This window comes from Myotis nattereri (genome assembly GCF_964212035.1).
Source record: "Myotis nattereri genome assembly, chromosome: 11".
NCBI classification, from domain to species: domain Eukaryota; kingdom Metazoa; phylum Chordata; class Mammalia; order Chiroptera; family Vespertilionidae; genus Myotis; species Myotis nattereri.
In genome coordinates, this window is record NC_138086.1 from 8,118,521 (window position 1) to 8,137,510 (window position 18,990).

The 18,990-nt window shown below is 36.4% G+C and overlaps 1 protein-coding gene across 1 annotated transcript in view; it reads right to left on the reverse strand.

Annotated features, from left to right (window-relative positions):
* Positions 1 to 7,135: 7,135 nt before the first annotated feature.
* Positions 7,136 to 18,990, reverse strand: part of PPP1R3A (protein phosphatase 1 regulatory subunit 3A) — a gene marked incomplete at both ends in the record, with an annotated part of 49,593 nt that continues 37,738 nt past the window's right edge. Inside the window, 3 exons of the mRNA XM_081102057.1 lie at positions 7,136 to 9,505; positions 11,403 to 11,527; positions 11,623 to 11,681. Coding sequence (XP_080958183.1) covers positions 7,136 to 9,505; positions 11,403 to 11,527; positions 11,623 to 11,681 — 2,554 coding nt within the window. The remainder of the gene's footprint in view (positions 9,506 to 11,402; positions 11,528 to 11,622; positions 11,682 to 18,990) is intronic.

The window sequence follows — 18,990 nt, forward strand, 5'->3', positions numbered from 1 at the left end:
AATTTCTAACCTTTTAGAGTTGATTTTAAGTACCATCTTTCTGCTGTTTAATATTATGTTATAAACAGTGTGTCTTTAAAAAATTTTAAATGTTTCCACTCAAAGACAAGTCAACTGATACAAGATACCGATGATTTCTGTCTGCAATATATATACATGTGTCTGGCTTTTATGTAAGTCTTAAGAGACCAATTGCTGGTGGTCTTAAGCTGTTATATGACATGCTTCTACATTTCTAGGCCATATACTGCTTTTCTTTAGACTCTGACTCAAAAATAGGCATATCTTTGCATTATCATTTTAATTTCATATCTAAATAGGATAGAATGAGTTTCTTCAAGGAATGGATAAACCTCTTACATATTATATGTTTATAACTAAACATTGTTTTAGTTGACTATGTTCTCTGCTATTACTGTCATCAGATATTGGAATATTGTGTCTGCGTGTATGTACATGTATGTATGCGTCTGTGTGCCCATGTGTGTGTTTGTGTATATACGTACTCTTATATGTTAATCAAGCAAATGTTTTCTTTTCACAAAAACACTGACTATTTTTGCTAGTTGTTCTGTTTGCTTACCCTAAAGGTTGACCCACAGAACAGGTGTGAAATTGAGAGGTCAGCCATTTTCAAAGGGCACGGGGGCAGTTGGGAAGATTGAGTTTCTTACACTTTATACCTTGTGATGTTTATTCATTTTTAAGCTACTGAGCTACTTTATCTAAAAACATGTCTTGTGCTATTTTTGTCTCCATATTCTCTTGGTATCTTTCTACCTTGTCTTTGGTGGTTTACTAAAACATCCTAGCTCTGATTTGATTAAGTTTATTCATTTTTAAAACCAGCCCTAGAATATCCTGTCTACGTTTCAGGAACAGGATAGGAAGGAGACAGCACTGCAATTCAATTCCAGCCACAAGTGTTGACTAAGGATTCCCACAAAACAAAGTAGGCCTCGTGAGGTCTAAAAGGGAAGGAGAAACCATTGTCTCTGTCCTGAGCAAGCAGACAGGCCAGTTAGTCAAATGTCCGCCCAATGTACGCGAGAAAATTAGTGTCCGCAGAGATGTGAAAACAGCGTGATCCCAACGTCATCTGAAATAGTAGGAGGCTTCAAAAAGATGCAGACTTGAGCTGTACACAGAAAATGTGCAGTGTTGGATAAGGAGAAAGGCTTAGAGACAACTGAAAGTGACCTCCGGAGAGAGGGCGCACATGAGCAGTTACAGAGAAACCAGGTGAGTGTATTCTAGGGACAATGTGACTGGCTTGGCTGACAGAGGACTTGAAGCAGAGAGCAGTGGAAATAAGGCTGCATGGTGCAGGCAGGATGATATGAAGGGCAAAGCTGATGCACCACTTCTGACAAAGACTAGTAACTTAATTAGGCATTGAAATATATGTGCAAAATCAGATCTTGGCAGAATCTCAGCCACATAAAAATAATTTCTCTGTAATCCATTATAATACATGGCTTTATATTTGAAAAATGAAGGTAATATCTACGTACTTAACAAATATTGAAATGACAAAAAATGAAAATCCTGAACTTTTAAATAGTTGTTTAATAAGGTTTTACCAAACAACAATAATGACATTTCTTGTTAAACATGATAATTCAAAGTTAGGCTGAAAATCTAATGAAAGTTTAATTTGCAGTTTTAAAGAGTTGGGTAAAGTTACGGGAACATTGGACTAATGAGAAAATCTATTTTTAAAAGATGAAAACTAAATTATGTTGCCATAAATTAATATAAGTTGTTTCTGAAAATTGAAAAAAAAAGAATTAATTTAATAAATAAAAGAAACTCTAAATAATATTTTTATTGGATGTATCATTGGCAAATATGTTCTCTTGTTATTTTGCTGATGGTTTCTTTTGCAGTGCAGAAGACTTTTATTTTAAAGTAGTCCCATTGGTTTATTTGATCCTTAGTTTCCATTGTCTGAGGAGATGTACCAGTAAACATGTTGCTAGGAGACATGCCTGAGATTTTGGTGCCTATGGTTTCTTCTGGGACTTTGATGGTTTCCTATCCTACATTTAAGTCTTTTATCCATTTTGAGTTTATTCTTGTGTATGGTGTAAGTTGGTGGTCTAGTTTCATTATTTTGCATGTACCTGTCCAATTTTCCCAACACCATTTATTGAAGAAACTGTCTCTGCTCCAATGTATGCTCTTGCCTGCTTTGTCAACTATTAATTGAGCATAGTGACTTGGGCGAGTTTCTGGATTCTCTCCAAAATATATAGGGAAATCATACAACTTAAATGGGCAAAGGACCTTAGTAGACACTTCTCCAAAGTGGACATACAGAAAGCCAAGAGACATGAAAAAATGCTCAAAGTCACTAATCATCTGAGAGATGCAAATCAGTATGACAATGAGATATCACTTTATACCTGTCAGAGTGGCTATCATCAATAAATTTCCAAACAACAAGTGTTGGCAAGGATGTGGAGAAAAGGGAACCCTCGTGCACCGCTGGTGGGAACGCAGGCTGGTGCAGCCACTGTGAGAAACAGTATGGAGTTTCCTAAAAAAATTATAAATGTATCTCCCATTTGACCCAGTGATCCTACTTCTAGGAATATATCCCAAGAAACCTGAAACTCTCATCAGAAATAATATATGCAGCCCTATGTTCATAGCAGTGCAATTTACAATAGCTAAGATTTGGAAACAGCCTAAGTGCCCATCAGCAGATGAATAGATAAAAAAACAAATAAACAGTGGTACATTTACACAATGGAATACTACACGGCAATAAAAAAGTAAGAACTCCTACCATTTGCAATAGCACTATGGACCTGGAGAATATTATGCTAAGTGAAATAAGCTAGTCAGAAAAAGATAATTATCACATGATCTCACTCCTATGTGGAATCTAATGAACCAAGTAAACTGATGAACAAAAATATACCCAGAGACATAGAAGCATGAATAGACTGTTGAACCTCAGAAGGAAGGCAGAGGAGGGTAGGTGGGAAGAGATCAATCAATGAACTTGCATAAGCCCTGGACATAGACAATGGGGTGGTAAAGGCCGGGTTCGGGGGGTTGAATGGGAATGGGCTGGAAGAGCTTAATGGGGGAAAAAGAAGGACCTATGTAATACTTTCAACAATAAAGACTTAAAATAAATAGGCAAAAAAGAAAAAAAAGAAAAGAAAAGAGTGGCCCATGTGGCTCCAAGTTTATTACTGCTCTTATCTGGCAAGGCTCAGACGAGCACATTAAATTTTTTTTTTTTTTTTTTTTTTTATTGATTTCAGAGAAGAAGGGAGAGCGGGGTAGGGAGAGAGAAACAGAAGCATCAATGATGAGAGAGAATCATTGCACACCCCCTACTGAGGATCAAGCCTGCAATCTGGGCATGTGCCCTGAACAGGAACTGAATGCCAGCCACTTGGTTCATAGGTCACTGCTCAACTACTGGATCACATGGCCTGGCTAAGAGAACCTTTTTTTTTAGCTGTTTTCTTCATATAGGTGTACAACGGAGGAGATGCTGGCCTGTCATATTTCTTTTGAACCTTGCTGCAAAATTATAGTAGATTCTATTCTTTAGTTCCACAAGAATTGGCTAAGACAGGAGTCAAATAACCAAAGACAAGCCTCAGTGTATGTTTCAATTTCTATGCTCGCTCACTGAAAATTTGAAGGAAAGGTCAGAAATCAGTAGCTGAATTGGCCCTAGAGACAACAGTCCTCCTGCCTCATCTGTATTAGTTCTCCTGCTAGTTGACTTTTTTGTGTTACTTACTTTCCAGTTTTGATTTATGTATATGCAAAAAGTGAGCCAAATAAAGGAAACAACAAGCCTCCTGATACAAAATAATATTCATGACTAAAGAAATTATTAAGAACATAACATATATGCTAATGGGAAAAGTAAAGTATTTTATTCATTTCCCTAAATTTGGTACGTATATTTTAAAGTTTTCCATTTAACCAGCAGACTGGCTTAAGGTGACAAGTAAAAGATAATCTTGTTTCTCTCACAAAATTGTAACAGAATACATATATTCTTTGAAAGAGTTCACTATCAAAATATTGGAGCTCAGCAGGGAAACACACTGCATTAATCCAATGTTCTTAAATCTTGAGGGATGAATGTCATATCAATGACATTTCTTCTTACATTAAAAGTATATTTGGCTTATACAGATGTGAATTTTTTTCCTTCTTTTTTTTCAGATGCATTTTTATTTCTTTAAATTTATCTTTATTGTTAAAAGTATTACAGAGGTCTCCTTTTCTCCCTCTATTGATCCCCTCCACTCCGCTTCCCACTCCCCACCACCCACCACCCCCTGACCTACCGCACTATTATCTATGTCCATGGGTTATGCATATATGCCTATAAATTCTATGGTTAATTTCTTCCTGGCCCCGACCCCTTCCTTCAAAGATTTTTTTTTTGGTCTGTTCTATGCTTCCATGTCTCTGGATCTATTTTGTTCATCAATTTAGTTTGTTCATTAGATTCCACATGTAAGTGAGATCATGTGATACTTGTCTTTCTCTGCCTCCCTTATTTTACTTAGCATAATCCTCTCCAGGTCCTCCATGCTGCCTCAAAGGGAAGAGATCCTCCTTTTTTTTTTTTGTACAGCTATACAGATGTGGATTTTTAAAGATGATTTTCCTACCTATACTTGCTAGAGTTGCCAATTTATTTTTATAATTTTGTTTCTAATAGTTAGATAAAAGGTGATGGTTTCATACATCCCATTTCTTACCCGCTATAAGATGCAAGTGTGCAATGCATTTCCCTTAGCTTATTCTCATGCTACACCCGCTCTTGGCTCTTAACTAATACTTGGGAAGACACCGTGGAAGCAGCTATGCTTTGCAGAGGTCACCTTGCCATGATGGTTAACAATCAAATCTTGATTAACCAGGCTTTGACAGTTCTTTCTGAGATGTACTTCTCTTGTTCAACATAGTGATGTGACCAAAACATGTACCAACAGTCTACCTCTCCACCTAGCAATAGTTTTATAAGTCCTTAGGACTTAGGTTTTCAAATGCTTCGTAAGTAATGTTTGCAAAGTCAGGTAAATCACCAATTTTTTCTTTATTGCATGCAGAAAAATACACAACTTTTTAGATCCTTTGATTGTCATATTACAAAGATGTATGAGAATGTTAATACATTTGTTACCAAAAATCAAATAAACAAAATAAAATAAATTACATTCTTTTATGCATAAGGGAATAATTACAGTCCATGTACCTGTGTTCATGAAGTAATGTAGTGTTCTTTGCAGTAAAAAGATGTGGTATTTTGACTGAAATTCTTAAAGATAGAATGAAAAAGCCAAACTATTATGAATTGAAGAAACTATTAAGAATTTTCAGTTCTTAATAGTTTGTAGTTTAAATCTGTCAACAAAGTTATCAGGACAGCAATTTTAGAGATAACATTCTAGGTACAGCTTACAGTATTCCACTTGTATTTAATAAAAAAGGTGCTTTCTCAATCAAATATTTGCCCTAAGTTCTACTTCAAGATATTTGTATTTGTTCAACTTTCATTTACTACCACATGAAAGTCAGTTAAAATGTTTCGCTCTAATATTATCTTCTCATAAATGCATGTTTCTTAGATATGTGGAATGATATATGCAAGTTTCACTCATTGGATTTACCTTTACAGGTAAATAAACATATAATCTTTTTCTTTCTGAAGATCAATGCTATATGCTCTATGAAAAAATTTCCTATGAAAAAATAATCACCCAAAGTTGCCCCCTCACTTTCACATACTCCTGGCTAAGTCCTAAGTGTCAAACTACATACTTATGCCTCCTCCTGAGGACTGGCCTGTCAGGGTATCAAAGAGAATGTTCTGCCATAGAACAGACTGCAGGGTTTTTCATATAGTAGTCATTCAATAAACGGCTATTTAAATCAACTGTATAAGAATCTTGGCATTATCTCCTTGCGACTAAAATGACTAGTTCATTATTTCACAGACTTAGACATAGATAACTACAGCCTAAACCACTGCTATTTTGGGTCATCTCCCTCAGTAGATTTCCATATCACTTATTTGCCTAGTTTACCTGATCATTATATAATAAATATCACCAATGACTACTTGTGTGTGTGTGTGTGTTTTTTTTTTTATCTAAATGCACTTGGAGGAATAATTCTTTGTATTATAATGAGAAAAGATTAAACATTTGTTTGAGGACAAAAAATACTACCAAGTAGAACAGTTCATTTGGAAACATTTAAAAAAAATTATTATTAGTTAAAGTTTTATAGGTACAATTCATTATAAAGCAATGTTTGTAGAACTTTTACATTTTCAACTTTGAATAATAGTTGACATTGAAATCATTCAATTATGTTACACAGTCTCTCTTTATAAGAGAAAAGCAGATTAAAAACAGACCACCCACAACATTTTGTAGAATTAAAAGGTCATCTCCAAATTGTTTCAGTCTTTCTCAGATTTGGCTTATGAATGCCCCGCTTTTGTAGGTGTAAAGAAGGTGAAAGGTACGTGTATGTGTAAAGTATTATTTAAGCAAGTCATGTGTTCCTTCAATTTAAGTTTACATATCTTAATATACATGTGTATTGTTCTTAAAAATCTTAAATTGAAAGATTTGATCTATCAAAATGTGATGATAAATGATACAGTGGTAAATGCAAATTTCATGGCCAATACTGAAAAAAAAGTAAAAGTCCTCTGCTGTTGTCCATGTTTTATCCATTTTTAAAAACCATACAGGGGAAAAATACTCTCAGGGGGGGAAAAATGAAGCTTTACTGCAAAAGTAATGAATGCAAGAAATGGCACTTGAAGTGGTGAAGAGACGTGAAGCATTGCAACTTCACAGCCTGGTAAGGAGCAACAGCTGTACCTAATTTCAACTTGACGTGCTTCAGATCTCATATTCATATAGGTATTTAATGATCCAAACATAATGGTCCTATATAGAATAATTACTTATATGAAGGAGCAAACTTCATACGCATTCATTTTAAATGATCCTTTAAGAGGAAAAACTGCACTGGCTCTTTGAATAATGAATAGTCTTTTTCAGCAACCCAACTGTTTGGGGCTAAATAGCTTATCTTTGAAGAGAGAGTAATAATAGTGCTGGGGTCACTTCTTTCTGACAGACTCTTTTTGTCTCCTCCCTTCCCAGGACAGCCAGTACAGCGAAAACAGGTAGAAGGCCAAGCCGATCATTAAGTCATACTGATAGATGGTTACAAGAAATATCAGAAACAATAGGAAATAAGATATTTTTGAGTTGGTGTATTTCAAAAGCAGAGATTCACTGCTTTGAGCTTGACTTTCGTGGGCAGGGAGATTAGCAGAAGCCGAGCTCTCAGATTCCTTGTCACCTGAAAAACACGGCGATTGTCCAGAGTTTAGTATGCCTTCATTTCTGAGCCTTACCTCTGCTATGTTCTCAGCAGCGTCAGTGATTAAAACCTCTGGCCCTACACACGTTTCCACATTGCATTCTCCGGTATGTGTTTCTCGTCTACTCACTGATCTCACTGTTCCTGAACTTCTGCAAACTTCTTCAGTTGTACCCCCAGCATGCGGGTATTTCTCAATACCCGGGATTTCACTTGCTGGATTACAGTTATATTCTGATTTAGTATGAGTAGATGTAGATTGGAGAGTCATGGCACTAACTGTATTAACTACAGCAATTGCCTGTTCATAAGATGACACTGAAGTTTTAGCACGGTGATTGGAAACCTGAGAGCCATTCTCAGATGCTCTATTAGTGTCTGAGTTTAAAGCAGACTGAATAATAGCACCTGCATCCATTTCCTTTGATAATTCTTGGACCTGACCAGGAACTCTATTTTCTGAAAATATTTTTTTATCTATTGGTGACATCCCCAAATTCAGTTTTGGGGCTGTTTTTTGATTGCTTCTAATGACCTGTAAGGATTCTCCTACAGATGTTAAATTTCCAGTGCCATGTTTCTTCCTGTCATGTGTATTTGCAGGATTGAGCATAGGTATGGCTTCTTCACTCTCCGTTTTATCTACATGTACATTACAAATATCTAAATATGATTTTTTTTCAAAATCATCATCATAGATTACACCTACTGTATCTCCTTGACAAAAGGTATAATGCGTATCATTTCTTCCTTCATGTGGATCAAACGCTGTTTCCTTTACCTTGATGGGCCTGTCACTTCGTGCTGTCTCTTGAGGTAGCTTAGCAATTATTGCTTTTTCTCCAGCAGACATGCTTTCTAGAGTACTTTCTGATATTGTCTTAATTATATAAGCTGTACCTGCTTCTGCTTTCTCAGTAATACCATGATCAGCTAGAGAAGACAGTTCATAGCTCACTGTTTCTTGGCAGGTAAACAATTTTTCCGTAGGAGTAGCAGTCAAACTCCTTGTATCATCTCTTTCCCCCCACGTATCTTCACAGTCTGCATGTTCTTTGATCTGCTGGGTTGTATTTGTCTTACTCTCTCTCGCTTTTCCCTGACTTTCCAGAAAATTCCATGGTTTTTTATGCTGTTTGTTCTTATTCTGATCTTCAGGGTTAATCCTACCTACATTTTCTTCTTCAAACTGGAAAAGATAATCATTCTTCAAAATATTTCCATTTCTTGGTGAACAAACTTGAGTAGGCATCTCTCCTGAAGTAGTGCCTTTACTAGTTGAGAGATCATGCTCTGTGGTTGTTAACACAGCTTCTCCCCAACTTAGACTTCCTCTTGGTGATTGAAATGAGTCTTTTCTGATTGCCTGGTCAGGAGTTGAGGTGTCTTTACTCGGCAGGACATTTAGTCCTCTGCTACTAGCTCCAGTCTCTTCCACGCTTATTTCAGAGTGGCTTATCTTTTCTTGGTCATGTAAGAGTGATTGAAGATTTTTGCTTTGTTTTTCATTAACACCCAGGTGCATTCTTTGCTCCTCATTCTTACCATTTCCATAATCTTTCTTGGAAGACCCCTTTTCTATTGATTCTTCCAAATGGAAATCTGAATGGAAATCTCTTCTTAAACATTCCAAATCTCTCATTTTAATTTCCATAGCTCCTCCTTCATGTTTTTTATTAAGGTTGTCTTCCACTAGTTGATCTGAAGAGGGACAAGATATTTGCACACTGCCTCTCCATTGAGCTGGATTGGCATTATCATCCAATACTTCTTTGTTGCTAATATGTAATTGCACTAAGTCATCACTGCCAGCATTTCCCAATGGTGGCTTGATTTTTCTCGTATCTGAAGTAATTTCCTTTGAAGGTTGATGACTACACTCATTTCCTGAGAAATATTTTTCATTGTGGTAAAAATCTCTCTTTAAGGAGCTTTCTGCTGATGAACTTGGAGACAAAGTCCTTTTAAGCAAGTCACTGTATACTTCATCATGAACATGCTTCTTCTCTAACACCTCACCTTTATTTGGAAAATTGACTGGATCTGTTGAAAATGTATTCCTTTCATCTCTGGAAGCAGTGCTTCTTAGTGAGCCTTGATTTATCTTAAGGAATAAGAACAACAAGAAATAATGACCAACTGATTTTAAATATACACAATGAATTAGGTAGGTTTCATTAATTTGGCTACTGATTATCTGTAGATTTCCTTGGCTCATTTCATTTGTGGATTTAGTACAAATTCTGGAAGCTAGGTGTTTTGGGGGGATCCTTGCAGGCTATGACTTGGGAATCATATTAATAAGAAAAGGGGCCAAAATTAATCACTCTCCTTCCCAGCTTCAAAATATCACATTGTATTATTCAACTATTCTTGCTTGTCATTGCACTTTCTCCTCACTTAGGATATACACATTGATAGCTCCATGCTAATCAATTAGAGAGCAGCTTCCTGGGTGCCCTTTGCTGCATTCACACTTGCTGTAGGTGCCCCTATTACAGTTTCTCTTATTAATATGTTTTCTGCAAAGCCTCTGCAAACTATTAATAGCAAAACGTCACTCAAAGAAAAGTGAGGGAGTTAATGTCTCTGCAAATTCTGTTTTAATGACCCTCTGCCAACTGGTACTCAAATGTATTTGAGCTCTTCAGTGATGCCAACTGTCAGGATTTAACAGTGAGATGCCTGTGTGTGTGTGTTTTTTTCTCTCCTCATAACTGACATTTGCATGATCTCAATAATTATATGCAAATCTTACGTTTTCCCCTTCTTCTCACATAAGGCTCATGTTACTTGTCAACTGCACAGCTGTCTTGTAAGCCAATGCCTGTGGGTTCCACAGATTTGGTTGTATTTCCATCTATTATAGAGCTTCATTGTTTTATGCATTAATGTCAGCATGGAGCAAATTAGCTTCTAAATTATAGCTCCCTGTTCATTTATTGGACATTCAATCTCAGTAACTTCTAAACAAACTTTTATATTTGAGCCTGCTTATTGTAATGAGATGTATTGGTGAAGTATGTGATTTTTTAAGGCCCTTTCATTATATTCTGTTGTTTGAAAAAAATGGCAATGTTAACTTTCAGCTGCTGAGAATTTTCACAATGGGTGACAACTTTGTAGTTTTTTAAAGTTAGAGCAAAGTAAATTGCATACTTCAGTGATGCAGCTTCCATATCACTATAGAAAATGGAGAATGTGTGGGAAAAAAGGATGAGCTTTATTTCTTTTCTGTCTCAGCCCTGACACTTGAAAAGGCAAATTTTAATCTTAGATGATTATGAATCTATGTATTTTAATGACAAGAGCTCCAGCCAACTACAGTAAAGGATAAATTACATTATGTGATTCATTTCTTCTATTTCTTCCTTTGTAATAAAAATGCTATCTAAACCATCCCCCCAAAATTCCAAATAGATTGAATGTTCACCAAGTGTGAAATTTATAACAAATATAATACTACATTTTACAGCACTGCACTTGTTTCCTGTTTAAAAATATGGCACAGGATATTTTCTCCTTATTTCATAATTTAATACTGTCCAATGATATAGAACATTGAGATTCTCACAAAGATGTAAGTAAGAAAAAATGCTGCTAAATGCAATACTTGTCGTGCTGGACAGAACCCTAACATCATCTAGTGCAGCCCCCTCGTTTTACAGATGAGTTTATGCTAAGTGTACACTTGTCACCAAGATGAGAAATGCACATCAGAATAGTGCTACCTCTTCTGTAACTCCTACAAACTGTTACCCAGAGCTTCTGGTAAGGAGATAAAAAAATGAAAGCTATTAATTTACCACTGTAGAGAGCAGAAGCAGCACACAGAAATCAAAGCGTCTTGTTGATCAAGCCAGAGATGCAAGGACAGAATAGGCTGTGCTTCCACATTTGCAAATTACATTAGTTGAAGCTATTGAAAGGCCAGCATCGCAGCATCTTTGAAGCATAAATGGATTCATCTTCTCTAATAACGTGGCAACCAGAGCACTTACCCTCATCTCTAATTCTTTTCTGTCGTGTTCATCATGGTCCCTGTTGACGACTTTTACACTTTGAATACCGGTTTCCAAGTCTTCCTTATCCTCTTGGGAACAAACAATTATGGGGATACGGGTATCTGAAAAGTTAATATAATTGTACCTATGTAAGATTGTTGTAATTGTAAGCTTTAACAAAAGTGGCAGATTTTGTTTAAAAGTTAAATAAGATTACCTGTAATCTTTGAATTCTCAAAGTTATTCTCATCTGATGTTACTGATGATTCTTCTTTACTGTTAAATTTAAAACAAAATGTTATACATTTTTCTGGGAAAATATCTCCTAAGTAATTCTATAAAGGGGGGGAATTCAAACCAATGCCAAACCAAATACATGTTATGTAAACTTTTATCTTTTCTTTTACTACTTTGTATATTTTTCAAATAAAATTGATCCCTCAAATGATGCAAAGGTATGTATTATTGTAGAAAAAAATCAAAAGTAATTCATATAATGCCATATTTCTAACAAAGAATATGTTGCTTGTATTAAAATGTATATAACCAAAATGAAAATAAATGTAAATCTAGATTATTCCATCATTCATGAATTTAATGTTTGCAAGTGAGAACATTTTTCTCTTAGTTTAATTGATAAAGTTTTATGAACTGACAGTTCATTTGTGGCCATGGAAATTGCTTTCTAACATCCCAATTTTTAATTTTTTTGTGTTCTATCTTTATCAAAACTCACTTGGATTGATATAACATTAGCTTTTTCGATCCAGAAAAGGAGAAGAAAAACACATTAAACTCACTAAAAACTGAAAGGCAGCTAAATTTATACTCAGTTAAAAGACTTTCTGTGTGTATTGCCACAGGCAAATTTTATAACCAAGACTTCAGATTGCTCATATGAAAGCATATATTTTCTTTCTTTAAAATGATTCGAGTTATACTCCCTTTTCTTTTGTATTCTGCATACTGATTGAGAAAGATAAATACCTTCTAATTTCAAATGTAATCTGTTTATAGGTGTTTTTAGATTTAGAATTAATCTAAATGATTCTAATTTAGAATCATTAAATTTAGATTTCTCCAGGACACTCAGAAAAACAAAAACAAAGCTTTAGTGAAAAAGCCCACTTTGTGAAGTTATGTCATAAGTCAACCTATCAGATATTCTTGTTCTGTTTCAGCTGAGTCTGCAATAAAAGAAATCTAGAGAGTTGGCAATGACTGATAAATATGTGTAATAGTCTATTTTTCAATAGACAATGTTGATCCAAATCCCAGGTAGGCTAATTTATTCCAACAAATCATGAGAAAATTGCAAATTTTTTCATCCAGAATGAAATTTTTTCATTCATCATTCACTATCTAAGAAAGTGATTCAGTTTTATTTGTTTTTATGATGCTTAATTTTAAGTTAACCTAAGATATTTGGCAACTTCCAGTGGATCCATGAATGAAAATAATGTTTCTATATAAATATAATTTCATTAGTAGTATTTACATAATTGATATTGAATTAATCTATGAATCTATATTATTTAATGAGATCAATAATTATGTAAAGGTCCATTTTTGTGGAATACAATTGCAAACTGACACACTTTTCCTTCTCCATATACATAATATCTAGGGTTTAAAAATATATAAACCATTAAATATCACTTAATTCTTCCTGCTTCCTCTTTATTCCTATAACAATGCAGAAAAATAAATCTCACTTGTAGAGGAAAAATAATAGTCATTTAAAGCCTTTTGTTTTTGCCTAACCAAAATTCTAGCAATCTTTTTTGTTGTTGTTGTTAATCCTCATCATTGATATTTTTCCATTGATTTTCAGAGAGAGTGGAAAGGAGGGGGAGAGGCAGAAACATTGATATGAGAGACCAGGGCCAAGGACTGAGCCTGGAACCAAAGCATGTGCCCTTGGTGGGAATTAAACCCAAGGCTCTTCATTCTATGAACTGATATTCTATCTACTGAGCAAAATTGGCCAGGGCTAGCAATTTTTTTTTTTAAACTCAATTCTCAAATCTATCTCATTTTAAAAAAAATGATTGAATCAAAAGGAAAGGATCCTGCTTTTAACTCATTTCGGGGGCAAATAATTAGGTAAACTTTGTATTTATTATACACAAATATAGGGGGAATATTAGATTCAGTGATAAATGCAAGAAAGAGAAGATGAAATAGATGAAATTTAATGTCTATTAAAAAAAACAAATGGGAGAAACTAAGATGGCGGCATAGATAAACACCGGGAAATAGTCGCCTCCCACAACAATTGAGAAATATCCCAAAGGATGGAGCAAATACCGCCCAGAACAACAGGAAGGCTGGCTGAGTGTAATTTCTACAACTAGAAGAAAAGAAAAGCACACTGAGAGCCAGAGGAGCTGTGGAGGCTGAGTGCAGAGGTATGACAGCGGCTCGCGCGCACGCGCGCGCGGAAAGGGGGTGGCACCTGAGGACTCGGCTGTCTTTTTGAATCACAAGCTCCCGACTGCTCTGAACTCTGGTTCTGGGAAGTCTCTGGGGACCCAGGTCTCATACGGGGAGAGGCTGCTCTGTCAGGCGGCAGCGGGCGAACTTGAGGGCGGATTTCCCTCAGAGGTGCTTGCAGCCATTACTGGGACACTGAGACGCGCGACTCCGGGCGCGGAGAATCAGCCATAGCTTCTTTCTCGCCCTTTTGACTCCCTGAGACCCCGCCCCACCCAGGCTGCGGCAGAGGCTTTTGCATATGAATGTACCTAACTACAGCCCAGCCAAGCAGACCCAGAACTTCCAAGAGAAGGCCCAAGGCCCCGCAGCGGCTTGCATTGCTTCACAGCTGAGCCTCTTCGTGGCGGCTCCGGCTGTGTGGCCTCAGGCAGGGGCTGAATTAGCACCTCCTTAGATCCAGGAGCCACTGTACCCAGTGGTCAGAGGGGGACCATTCTCCCACTTCAGACACAGCTGATTCCCACAGCCAATTGGCCTGGAGGTCAATTCCTCCCAGTGATTCTACATCAACCAAGGCACCAAGAGTGCACCAAGAGTGTCCACCCCAGGTAACTGGGGAGGCTGAGCCACTGGGCCCTACAGGACACCTGGCGCGCAGGGCCACTCTGTCAACACAGGGAAGCAGCCAAAATGCGGAGACAGAGAAACAGGTCACAATTGGCAGAAACGGAGGAGGACAGACGACTGGATATAGAGTTCAAGGCCACGTTTATAAGGTTTGTCAAGAATTTTATGGAAACCGCCGATAAATTTAATGAATCCCTCAAGGAGTATAGTGAGTCCATGAAGGACATGAAAAAGGACCAACTAGAAATTAAGCATACACTGACTGAAATAAAGAATAATTTACAGAGATCCAACAGCAGACAAGAGGATCCCAAGAATCAAGTCAAAGATTTGAAATACAAAGAAACAAAAAATACCCAACCGAAAAAGAAAAAAGAAAAGAGATTCAAAAAATATGAAGATAGTGTAAGGAACCTCTGGGACAACTTCAAGCGTACCAATATCAGAATTATAGGGGTACCAGAAGGAGAGAGAGGGCAAGATATTGAAAACCTTTTTGAAGAAATAATGACAGAAAACTTCCCCCACCTGGTGAAAGAAATGGACTTACAAGTCCAGGAAGCGCAGAGAACCCCAAACAAAAGGAATCCAAAGAGGACCACACCAAGACACATCATAATTAAAATGCCAAGAGCAAAAGATAAGGAGAGAATCTTAAAAGCAGCAAGAGAAAGACAGTCAGTTACCTACAAGGGAGTACCCATCCAACTGTCAGCTGATTTCTCAACAGAAACCATGCAGGCCAGAAGAGAGTGGCAAGAAATATTCAAAGAGATGAATAGCAAGAACCTGCAACCAAGATTACTTTATCCAGCAAAGCTATCATTCAGAATGGAAGGTCAGATAAAGAGCTTCACGGATAAGAAAAAGCTAAAGGAGTTCATCACCACCAAACCAGCATTATATGAAATGCTGAAAGGTATTCTTTAAGAAGAGGAAGAAGAAAAAGGAACTCTTACCATTTGCCACAGCATCGATGGAACTGGAGAGCGGATAAATACCACAAGATCTCACTTATTTGTGGAATATAATGAACAACATAAACTGATGAACAAGGACTGATCCAGAGACGGAGAGGCTTTGATTGGACTGTCGGGCCTTGGAGGGAAGGTAGGGGAGGGTGGGGGCAAGGGGGAAGGATCAACCAAAGGACTTATATGCAAGCATATAGGCCTAACCAATGGACACGGACAACGGGGGGGGGGGGGGCGGTGAGGGGATGAGCGGGGGGGGGGGTAGAGGGTACACATATGTAATATCTTAATCAATAAAAAAATATTAAAAAAATAAAACAAAAACAAAAACAAATGGATGATGTGTAGTAAGACTTCCAAATAATAAAATTGTATCAAGACATAGAAAAACTGAGAAATATACCATGTTCATAGATAGGCAGAACGTATTATGAAGAGATTCTCTCCTAAATTGATCTATTTTCAATTAGATTCTAATACAAATTCCAATAGAGTTTTTTACTAAATTTAAAAATATGATTCTAAAGAAAATAAGTATGGGGCTAAAGGTAGCTGGAATATTTATGAGAAAGAGCAGAAAGGAAGTAGCTGAACTTAAGAGTTTTTATGAAGATTTTTTTAAGACAGCTACTTTGGCACAGAGACAGATGAGAATTGAGAAACTTAGTGATAGATCTAAACATATTGAACTTTGGTATATGACAAACATAGCATGTCAGACAGCAAGGAAATAAGGAACTTTTTAGTTAATGGAGATAGGGAAAATGCAACTCCTATGGGAAAAGATGAAATTACCACACCATATATTCAAAAATCAACTCAAGATCAATTACTATCTTAAATGTCAAAAACCTTAAAATTGTTAGTAGAAAATAAATGTAAATATCTTTCGGATCTCAAAATAAATGATCAGTTTAACTTTCTCAAAATTCAAAACTTGTTCATTAAAAAATATCCTATTTCTGGGTGGTGTTTCGGGATTCTTAGGATATATTCTTAGAAGTGGGATCATGGGGTCAAAATGGGAGCTCCTTTTTAATTCTTTGAGGAAACTCCACATCGTTTTCCACTGTGGCTGCACCAGTCTGCATTCCCCTGGCAGTGTACTCGGTTGGTTCCCTTTTCTCCACATCCTCTCCAGGACTTGTTTGTTGATTTATTGATGACAGCCATTCTGGCAGGTGTGAGGTGATTGTCATTTTAATGTGCATCTCTCTGACGTTTAGTGACATTGACCTTTATTCAAATGTCTCTTGGCCATTCATATATCCACTCTGGAGAAGTGTGTATTCAGGTTTTTTGCCCATTTTTTAATTGGATTGTTTGTCTTTCTTTTGCTGAGTTGTATGAGTACTTTATATATCATGAAAATTAACATCTTCTGATATGTATCTCTAACAAATATGTTCTCTCATACAGTGGGTTCCCTTTTCATTTTGATGGTGGTTTCTTTTGCTGTGCAGAAGCTTTTTAGTTTGATGAAGTCCCATTTATTTATTTATTTATTTTTCCCTTTGTTTCCCTTGCTGTAGGAGATGTATCAGTGAAAATTCTGCTACATGAGATGTCTGAGATTTTTCTTTTTATGTTTTCTTCTAGGATTTTTATGGTTTCAAAATTTACATTTAAGTTTTTTTATCCATTTTGAGTTTATTCTTCTGTATGGTGTAAGTTGGTGGTCCAGTTTCATTATTTTGCATATACCTGTCCAATTTTCCTAATGCCTTTTATTGAAGAGACTGTCTTTACTACAGTGTATGCTCTTGCCTTCTTTGTCAAATATTAATTGAACACCACGCAGAAAGAATATATGCACCCCTATGTTCATAGCAGTGTTATTTACAATAGCTAAGATCTGGAAACAGCCCAAATATCCATTACTAGATGCGTGGATAAAAAAGCTGTGGTACATCTGAAAAAAGGTACAGCTGTAAAACTTCAACAATAAAGATAATTTTTTAAAAAGATATATTTATAGTGAAAAAATATAAATTACAAACTTGGAGAAGATGCTTGCATTACAAAAAATCAACACAAATACATACTAAAATATATAAAGAACTCATACAAATCAATAAAAAAGCACATAGATTTCAAAAGAATCAGAGGAGAGGGGCAGACACTTCACAGAAGATAAAATACACCTAGCCAATAAGTACATAAAGGGATGGTCAGCATTATTAAAGGACAGAGAAATAAAAAGACATAAGGAGTTGCTCTTTTATACCACTTAATTGATAAAAATTGCTATCAACAGCATAAACTTGAATCAACCCAAATGCACATCAAATGAGTAAACATAAAACTATGTCATAACACAAAAGGAATATTATATGCCACTCAAAGATGATAAACCACAGAGAACTACAACAATATGAATAAATCTTACCAAACTATATTAAATGAACAATTCCAAACATTACATCAGAGGATGTTATTTTATTATCTAAAATAAAAATACCTAAAATAATTTAAATATACATGCCAAGGAACACATAGAATATAATAAAACTAGAGGCACAGTGCATGAAATTTATTCACTGGTGGGGGGGCATCCCTCAGCCCAGCCTGTGTCCTCTCACAGTCTGGGACTGCTTGGGGGATGTCTGCCTGCCGGCTTAGGCCTGCTCCCTGTGGGAAATGGGCCTAAGCCAGCAGGCAGACATCCCTCTTGCATTCCAGGACCCTTCACTCCTTACCTCCCATCTGCTTGCTGCTACTTACCACTCAGCTTGCTGCTCCTTCCTTAGTGCTGCCACAGAGGCAGGAGAGGCTCCCGCTACCACTGCTGCACTCGCCAGCCGTGAGCCCAGCTTCTGGCTGAGTGGTGCTCCCCCTGTGGGAGTGCACTGACCATCCGGGGGCAGCTCCTGCATTGAGTGTCTGCTCCCTGGTGGTCAGTGCACATCATAGCAACCAGTCGTTCTGGTCATTCTGCCCCAATGGTCACTTAGGCTTGTATTATATAGAAGTTATATAAATAAGAAAGCTTGGTTTTCAAGATAAGGTTTCATCAGGTGGGGCAAGTTGGGGGACAGAAATAGAGTCAGTTACAGTTTTGAGCAGCTGTTTTGAAGGTGCTTATTACATTATTTAAAATATTTAAATAGTTAAATTCTAGTTTTAGATAATTAATTCTCTGGTATAGATTAGAAGATATCTACAAATACCATATTATTTATTATAATATTTATAATATTTATAACATTTATTATGATATTTACAATATTTATTATAATATTTATTATAAAATTCCACTCTGAAATTCAAATTATCCATTATATGACCAATTACATCTGAAGAGTATAATTAAAACTTTAGAAAATTTGAGGCAAAAGACAAACTGAGGGTTGATGATGGTAGAGCCCAGAATTATATAGAATTGTGATATAAAAGAAAGATATTATTAAATGTTTCTAGTCTCCCCTTTATGTTTCCTGAGTCCTTTTTGAATTTATTATTTATCTGTACTCTCAGTGGCTAGCACAGTGTCTGACACATAATAGTGGCATAAAAACGCTGCTGAGTAAAGTGTAGCATCCTTT